Source organism: Protopterus annectens, chromosome 12.part0 (assembly GCF_019279795.1).
Source record: "Protopterus annectens isolate FY-2018-M chromosome 12.part0, PAN1.0, whole genome shotgun sequence".
Lineage (NCBI taxonomy): Eukaryota > Metazoa > Chordata > Ceratodontiformes > Protopteridae > Protopterus > Protopterus annectens.
Genome location: NC_056746.1, coordinates 1,131,942,258 through 1,131,952,026, shown reverse-complemented (window position 1 = coordinate 1,131,952,026; position 9,769 = coordinate 1,131,942,258). Strand labels below are relative to the sequence as shown.

General features: G+C 40.8%; 1 protein-coding gene across 1 annotated transcript in view; it reads left to right on the top strand.

The window, feature by feature from the left end:
- Positions 1-9,504, top strand: part of LOC122817026 (fer-1-like protein 4) — a 1,119,105-nt gene extending 1,109,601 nt beyond the window's left edge. The window contains exon 45 of the mRNA XM_044090141.1: positions 6,509-9,504. Within this exon, the coding sequence (XP_043946076.1) occupies positions 6,509-6,689 (181 nt within the window). The 3' untranslated portion in view covers positions 6,690-9,504. The remainder of the gene's footprint in view (positions 1-6,508) is intronic.
- Positions 9,505-9,769: the final 265 nt, after the last annotated feature.

Below are 9,769 nucleotides of genomic sequence, written 5' to 3'. Positions count from 1 at the left end.
GAGTTTCCAATCCACCTACAGCATGTGTGTGTTTTTCTGATATACCATCATTGGTAGCCTCCCACCTTTCCTCTGCTGATTTGGTAATCTTCCATACCATTGTTGGTACCTTCTCTTTTTCCTTTCCTTTACCGTTATGGTAACTCTTTGATACCATTGTTGGCACACCTTAAAACAATGTTTTCTCATTTCCCTTTCTAGTGTGTTTGTATGTATTTTGATTGACATGGCTGAAAAGTCTAAAGGCCCTTCTGGCTTCAAGTGATGCCAGAAGTATAACCACAAACTGCCGAATTCTGACAGCCATGACTTGTGTGTGTACTGCTTGGGCCCAGTGCATCTTCAGGAAGACTGTTCCATCTGTCATGGATTTAGCCACAGGGCCCTTGTAGATAGAGGAAGAATAAGTTGATTCTCAAAGGCATGATAAAATCTAGCTTTGACGAGGCTATAGCTCTGACCTCTAAAACTGATATAAGTTCCCTTTCCTCATCCACTTCCTCTAAGCATGAGGGGTCAGAAAACAGTAGTCACTCAGTTCCTTCACTTTCCTTGGAACTGCTGGTTAATAAAAGTGAAGTCTTCCACAGTTCCCACAGTATCTGTTTCACCATTGGGAGAGAAGCTGTCTTCACCTGTGTCATCTGTGCCAATTTCCATACCAACAACTACGGCACCCACCTCTTCCAAAACTCATATCACTTCATCCTCCTCTGTTCCACCAGTATTGGAACCAAAGAAGTTTTCTTTCATAGACTTATTATGGACTAGATACTCCCCAAGGATTGAACCCTTTGTAGACCGACCACCAATCCACTTTTTGAATAGACATCACTCCCCATCAGTCTACTTGGTCCGCTCCATCAAAAGCCTCATGGAATCTGATGTTTTGAGGCTGGTGGACCAGCTTCTGGTGGCGAGGGGATTAGCCACTTCCTCGGTTCCTAGCACTTCTGGCTCTGGAGCCTTACATATTTCTCACCCGACTGTTGTTCCTCCTCTAACTCCATCTGAGTTTTCGGAGTTCCCAGTTCCGACAGTCCTGGTGTCAACTGTATCAGTGCTGGTGAGAGCTTTGTCTCCAAAGCCAAAACTAACCTGAGCTCTTCGATTCTGTTGGAACCAGAGATCTCTCAGAGCCTTCATTGTCGGTTCCAGGGAGGATGGTTTAATGTTGATTTTATCGGAGCCATCCATGCTTCTCGGGTCTTTGGCATACATAAGTTCCACTCTGGTTTCAGGCTTGGGGGAGGTTGCCTCAGTGTGGGATGAGACCATGGTTTGAAGGAGTCTTTTTCCATTTCAAGCTCCCATTCCGGTATGGGGGGACCTTCTTTCTGGGCCATGGAGAAGGCCTTCTCCACTACGGACTCACAGTTGATTCCTCTTTTGTCAGAACAACCCCCTGGTCCTTCTCCTCACCCAGAGCGACCTCCAGCATCTGTCTTGGAACAGTGGGCACAGAACCCTCAGGATTCAACTGTGCTGGTTATGTCCTCTTCAGACACCTCCCAGAAAAAGTGCAAGAGGAAGCACTTGGACTCCCTTGAAGAGTCTTTCACACTGATACTGACTTTAATGAAGGGGAAGGTTTCCCAAGGTCACCCCCAGAACACATCTCCTTTAGTGACACTTTAGAGATCTTTAAACAGAGGGGTGGCTTGACTTCCCAACAACCTTCCTCAGAGGAGTCAGTATACCTAGAGGCTTTCCATGCCTGACTATCTACTGCCTGGATTTCTCTGCCCGCTGATGATCTTATTAAACTGATTACTCAGTGGGCCTGGAAGATTCCCGACTCCATCCAGCCAATCCCTAAGAGACCAGACCATATATTATCAGCTTCTACGTATCATCAACATTGGATTAAAAGGGTGTCAGTGTATGCCGTGATGGTTGTGACAGCCACCAAAAAGGAACTTGCTGATGAAAGTCCTACTATCCATCCTCCTAACAAGGAGACTAAAATGATGGATAGATTCAGGAAGCGTGTATATGCTTCATCAACCTTCGCACTAAGGTCCTTGAATTTCATGGTTCATTTCACTAGGCTTCAAAGAGATCTGATAAAGGAGCTATCTGATACTTTGATAGGAATCATAGCTGAGGGGGTTCAAGCTAAAGTAGCTTCCCAGCTGACGACCCTCGATTCAATATGTAATTCGTCTATGAGGCTCATCACACACACAGCTGAAGGGACGGCCAAGGCAGTGGGTTCTGGCATAGCTATCAGATGACATACCTGGATGCACTTGTGTGGCTTTGCAGAGTCATTTAAGTCTTCTTTTGTCAGTGCTCCTTTTCCTTTTTGGACTAAAGTTAAAACCACCCTTGTTAGATGAGGGAAAGATGGAAAGACACTTTCTGCAGTGGGTGTACACTTCTCCACTCCCCAGCGGCCCTACTCGAGGAACCAGAGGAGTAGAAGGCTATGGTTCAAAAAGTCCCAACGGTCTTTCCAGGACTCACATGGCAACAACTCCTCCCAGGGTAGGGGGGGTTATAATGGAAGATGCCACACTAGAGGCAGAGGTGGCCCACAAAATCAAGGCTCCAGGGATTCTTTCCCATGAAATTCCTATTGGCATTCTTGAATGGAGGACCGATTGCTGACCTCTGGAGGCAGCTGGGGGATGATTTTCTCCACATCTACCTGCCTGTCTAACCATAGCAATGGACAATTGGGTGCAGGGGATCATAACCAGAGGTTATCATATTCCCTTCTCCAGTCTACCCAAGAAACCCAAGAGAATCCCAGATGTTCCACCCAGTCACAGGGATGTGGCAGTACTAGAAATTCAAAAATGGCTCAACAAAAGAACCATCCAAACAGTTCCACCAGACCAGATAGGATCTGGAGTTTACTCAAGATTCTTTTTAGTGCCAAAGAAAATGGGGGACTGGAGACCAATTCTGGATCTCAGTGCCTTGAACAAGTCAGCTCAAAATACCAACTTTCAGATGGTCACATTTCAGTCTATGCTTCCATTCTTAGGGAAAGACAATTGGATGTACTCAATAGATCTTCAGGATAAGTATTATCAGATAAAAATAGTCACATGTTCCAGAAGATTTCTGTGCTTCTAGCTGGGATCCAGTCATTACTAGTTCAGAGCCATGCCCTTTGGCCTCACCACAGCCCCCCAGGGTGTTCACCAAGTGCATAGCAGTGGTTGCAGCTCAATTCAGACTGCAAGTATTCCAGGTGTTTCCATACTTAGATGACTGGTTCATTACTACAACCTCCAGGTATCTACCGCTACAAGCAAGGAATTCTGTCCTTCAAACTTGTTCCTCACCAGGGAACACTGTAAAGTACGAAAAACCCCATCTAGAGCCAACACAGCCTTTAGAGTTCATAGGAGCAGTGTTGGACACAAGAACCTGTGTCACGTCTCTTCCTCAAGAAAGACTTCAGAGAATAAAATCACAAGTCAGCCAGATTATTCACAGGAGAACAGTGACTGCAAGATCGGTACTTCAGGTTCTAGGATCTATGGTGGCCTCCGTTACCATAGCTCCCCTTGCCAGGTTTTACAGGAGAATTCTTCAATGGCTCCTGGCATCACAGTGGTCATTAATGATGCAACCAATGTCACATCAAATTCGAATTACCAATTTATGCAAAAAGGACCTGAGTTGGTGGCTCCATTCCAACGACATTCTACTGGGCCATCCCTTTATCCCTCCACAACCCCAAGCCATAGTGACCACTGATACATCCCAGATAGGGTGGGGGAGGCATTATCTGGGAAAGACAGTCCAAGGCACTTGGTCCCAGTTGGAGGCCAATCTGCACATCAGTGTTCTAGAGATGAGACCAGTGCTCCTAGCATTGCAAGCATTCCAATGAACCCTCCCCACAGGAGCAATAGTGATCCAAACAGACAACATGCCAGTGGTTTGGTACATCAACAAACAAGTGGGAACCACATCATACCCCCTTTGTTGGGAAGCTCTCAGAGTTTGGCAATGGGTAATTGCAACTGACTGCTTTCTAGTTGCAATGCATATTCTGGGGAGCTCCAGCATGACTGCAGACAAATTGAGCAGGATAATCCTAATGCCTCATGAATGGTCTCTCAATCCTTTGGTGGCAGAAAGGATATTCCATCAAAGGGGCCAGCCTTGCTGCAGTATCTTTGCATCTCCTCTGAGCAACAAATGCAGCAGCTACTTCACCCTGATCCCGCCTCCGGGGAAGTCCCTGAGTGATTCTCCTCTGCACGATTGTCCCCCCGGTCTCCTGTGTGCCTTTCCCCCAGTTCCACTCATATCCCAGTTTCTGAAGAAAGACAACAGGTTGAAGAACAGGATAATTCTCATTGCTCCTTTCTGGCCTTGATAGATATAGCTTCCATTTCTGTGGCCTCACCTAATTCAAGAACTGTGGACTCTGGACCCAGTCCCAGATCTGTTGTCCCATCCAGAGGGACTCATTCACCCAAATCTTCAGAATCTCAAGTTCACTGCGAGTCTTCTCCAATTACGATGATTGCCAGGCAAATTAGCCTTACTGCCCCAGTTCAATGTATTATTCTAGCCTCTCATAAACCTTCGACTTGATAATTATGCAACAGAAAGTGGCAAAGATTTTCAAAATGGGCTTCAGACAGCAAATTTTACTCATATTCTGTACCCGTTCATAAGTTCTTAGAATTTTTAGCATCGGTTTTTGAGGCAGGAGCATCCTCTTCAGCTATATGAGTTTATCCAACTGCAATAGCACATTTTCATAATGGTCTCAATGATACAGCGCTTATGTCACATAAACTTTGTAAAGCCTTTTTAAAAGGAACCTTATTACTGAGACCTCCATATAAGGATCCATCTACCCCTTGGGACTTAAATCTAGTGTTACAATCTTTAATTAAATCCCCATTTGAACCATCTGGGAATTCTGATTTGAAGTATTTATCATGGAAGACCTTATTTATAATTGCTATTACTTCTGCTAGAAGAATGTCTGAGTTACAGGCCTTATGCTGCAAGCCTCCTTACCTAATCTTCTATAAGGACAGGGTTTTGCTATGACTGATTCCTTCCTTTTTACCCAAAGTAGTATCTGACTCTAGTATCAATCAGACTATACAGCTTCCAGTATTCATCCCAAAATTTTCGAACAAAGATGAATATTGCCTACATTTACTAGATGAAAAAATCTGATTAGTTGTTTCTCTTCTGCATCTCTAGGCAAACCAGTTTTTAAGGTTACTCTGGCTAACTGGTTTAAAAACTGCATAACCTTCATTTATAACAAAAGGAAAATACAGCTCCCAGTGCCTGTAAAAGCATATTCTACAAGAGCAATAGCTGCTTCTGCAGTCTTCCTTGCAAGAGCCTCTTTAGATGATATATGTGCAGCAGCTACCTGGGCATCCTCACATACCTTTAGTACTCACTACAAGTTGGATCCGGTCTCTAGGGCTCAAGCATCCTTTGGCTTGATGGTGTTCAGGAACATTCTTCCGTTAGACCTCCTAAGATTTCAGTAGCTGGGGAGTCTGTCCCACAGTCAAGAATTAAGTGAAGATTGACAGCATCAGATAAAGAAGTTATGTCTTACCATAACTTTCCATCTTTGTTGTTAATCTTCATTTATCCTTGACATTCTCACCCTCCTTCCCCCAGCCTTTCAGGCCTCTCGGTGGAACAGATCTGTGCCATTACATTAGCTTACTCCGTTATGATTATAGATATAGACTGTATTCTGTTATTTCTTGTCTGTGACTATTTTATGCAAACTCAATCTGAAGTAATCTTGAGAGGAGCATTATGAGTAAAAAGCTAAGCTCAAGTTTTTGGAAAGAGTGAGCTGGGATAATGGCAGAGTCAGTTCTGAGATACTGAACGGAACCCACAGTCAAGGATGATAAGTAAAGATCAACAACACAGCTGGAATGTTATGGCGAGACATGACTTCTTTTCTTCTGTATCATCAGGAATTAGCCTTGGTAAGGAAGGTGAAAAGGAACTAAATACTACCTCTGTGCAAATACTTAGCAGTAGTATTATCAGTTAACATTCCCATCTCTGTTGTTCTGTAATTGATCCACAGTTGTTATATGCTGCAACAGAATGCCATGAAAAATCTGTAAATGAAATAATATTGTCTTAACTACAAATACAGACTTAAAAGGAGGCTGTTTAGAACACTGTAGAACATTCTTTTCTGATATTAGAAATCTACACTTGCTTGTGATCCCAGGAGTCACTTGCTAGGACAGATTGAAATCTAAGTGCATTTTTTATGGAAATCACTGGGATACCTGTAAATGAAATATGTCTCAGCTCTATCTACACACCCCAGTTTGGCTATTTGCCAGCACCACAAATGTTGTTGTCAAGGAACCAGAGTGCTATAATGCTGCCTGAATATGCCAAAGGGCACAACCTTAGCAATACATATTTTTTGGTGCATGTGTGCAATATGAAACAAGTACAAGAGATTGTCGGAAATGCTTCTGTTCCTAAAATGCAATGACTCTCTTCATTCTGTTTCTTCTAGCCGGCCAACAACTTCATTCAACTGGTTCATGAATCCCATGAAAACGTGTGTGTTCTTCATCTGGAAACGGTACAAGAAGTTCATCATTGCCTTTCTCATTTTGGTTATTTTGGCACTATTCCTGTCTCTCATCATCTATACCATGCCTGGTTATATCAGCCAAAAGATCATTAGTGGCTGAAGGGTTCCATTGTCGTGGGCAGTGGAATTAGACACAAACTATAAGTGAAAGCAATAAGGAAAAACATGCACTTTAGTATGAACTTTGGTGCAATTGCCAAACTATTTAAGAAGCTGTTACTCATCAGAATAGTTAAAACAACTTAAAAATTATTTTAAGTAGGTAAATTCATCAGATCTGCAGTATGAGGTGAATTTTCCATTCTGCACTTTCAAACTAGGTTTCTGATTGTTGTATTTTCTAATACAGGCCAAGGGAAAACTGCACATTTCTGGTGTGTCATATATTCCTGCTGCTATTTGTTTGCAGTGTACTTTACATTTAAATTCAGTGTTTCGGACCCTGTGCTGCCAAAATAAAATAATGAAATGAAATGAGAAGTATTTTTAATATTACTTGTACATAAGCAGTGCTATTACTTTAGTCCTGAAGTAGTTTCTTAGAAAACTATTTTTATATTAACTTTTTGAGGCAAAACGATCATTTGTAATTATTTAATTTCTAACCAAAGCATCTTATTTAATGCATTATTTTGCACTGATTAGATTCTGCATGAGATGTGTCAAAAAGTCCTAAGCAGCAATTCATTTAACTGGTTAACTTGTACAGATGAGAAAGACATTTTTTCCAGTTAAATGCAACTGAAAGTAAAAGCAAATATTGAAAGTTGCAGTTATCGCTTTATTGCTGTACTAAAACAGCATTTCATGTCATGGTGATAGTCATTTACCTAGAAATGTTTAGTCCATTTTGAGAACTGTTTTCCCAATCATTGTAAACTATTATTTGTTTTTGCTCACGTTTGATAATTTATTTTGTAAAGATCTGCACAACTAGAGTATCCTTATAGGTGTGTCTATTAACTGGTTTCCTTTACTTTTCTGTTTGTTGTGCAACACGTACATTTTAATGTAGTTCACAATCCATCTAAGCACTAGGCATCACCTGTCATTTTGAGGTACCATTAGATATCCAGGCCACATACACTGCAACCCCCCAAAAAGTAACATGGTTGTTTTACATATTTTGGGCTTGATGTTCTAGACTGTGCTTTTTGTGGGTAGGTCACAGATACTGATGATAAAAGAAGCAATCTCTACATATCTGGTATATCATGGCCCAGAGACAGACTGCATCTTGATGGCGTTTTTGATTACTGTTTGAAGGCACAGTGTCCAATTAGATACGGCAGTTCAGTTTGGTGTTTAATTGTTTGAAGGCACAGTGTTCAATCAGATACGGCAGTTCAGTTTGGTATTTAATTGCTACTTTCCGTATATCAGAGAACTCCCAAAATACTAATAAAACCACTGGGCTGTGCTTCATCAAGGTGTGCTTCTAAATTAAAAATTGTCACCAAATAACTGAACTGAGAACAAAAACATTGAAATGGATTGATGGAACAAATGGTAAAAACTCACTACTTTGCATTGTCTGAGCAACCAGATCCAAAGGCTGTGTGCTTCAGTCTTGCACTTTGTATGTATTTACCGGCATATCCTATCCTCAGCATACTATGTCTGTCATCTCCCAAAGGTTATAGCAGTTATGTTTTTTTATGATTTCATCCCACATCCTTTTAACACATTTAATCATACCTCTGAACCTTTAAATGCATGAAATCTGGACAAAGCTAAAAATAATGGGGGACAAAGGCCTACAACAGGTCATTAGAATAACAGGCTTTATATTAGCAAGTATTTTCTGAAGGGTATTAAGTATAAAACTCAAACATTTGCTGTTATTTAGGGACTTCAGTCCTCAATTATTTACCATAAAAACACAAATTGTATGAGGAAGAGACTGAAAACATGAGACAAAAATCTGGATATTCTGAAAAAATCTGGACAATTGAGAGGTACATATTTAATCTCTGGACTGTAATTGTAGAAATGAATTACTACTGCTATTTATGTACTAAAAGCCCAACTAAAACAATAGGACTTTCAGTGATTATGGACAGACACTATCATTTTAGGGTCCGTAATTAGAGGAACTTCTTGCTAATACTCTGAATATTTGGTTTTCATTCTTTTTTTAATTTACCAGCTTCTAAGTGTTGCCTAGCTTTGTATTCAGCCTCCAGATGTACCAAATGCCAACTCTGGAACTTAACCATTCAGTTGTACAGTCAGCTAACATCCAAATAGAATAATAACATTTACAACTGAACATTCTGCCTTGCACTTGCACAGAGTTGAAGTATTCAGTAAATGGGTTATAGGGGCACTTTCAGAATGGAAGTTGTGGTAAATGGTATAGCCCCCTATAAGCAGAATGTTTACTCTCAGTATCTGCTGTGGCTAAATAGGGTGTTTGCCATTTGGGAGCTGCTGCTTTGATATGAATTTAGCAGTGGGAATGCATACCTCCATGTGAAAAATAACAGTCAACAAATCATAGTGTGCAAAGCATAGCTGGCAGATTTGCCTTTGCATTGGATGATATGGTATGAGAAGACTGTAGCATGATTACCTAATGCATGATGGAAAGCCCTTTCTTATTTGCACCCATATCTACCTTCAGCTAATCAACAGCAATGTTACAACTACAGGGAAGGGATGTGAGAGTTTCTGACTCTGCCTAGCTTGTTACATATTATGTACAAAAATGTATTGTATTGCAATTCTTACTTTACTCTGTTTTGTCTCTTAAGTTGCAAAGATTTCTGCAATGGAGCATGAAGCTATCATATTGTATATGTTGTATATGATATCTTTAGAGTAAAATCAACACTTGAGCACTGTTGAACAAATGTTACCTTTACATTAACATGGTCATCTTTACAATAAAGTGATTACATGGTGAATGCAAATTAGAATAAGTTACTTTCTTGTATGGCCTCCTATTATTCTTTGGTGAAAGCTGCAACAGTGTATCTGTTTGGTAATGCATCCTTTGAAATATGCCTCATAGTTGAATTAGAAACTGCTTACAATTATTTTTCAAAGATAATGAACTTTGATTCTATCATACTTGCTGCCATATATTATACATAACTATTGATTTTTGTCTACATAATATCTAATGCTTTATAAGAAGTGCTGAAGTTTTCGAATGACAAAGCTGTTAAGCTACTA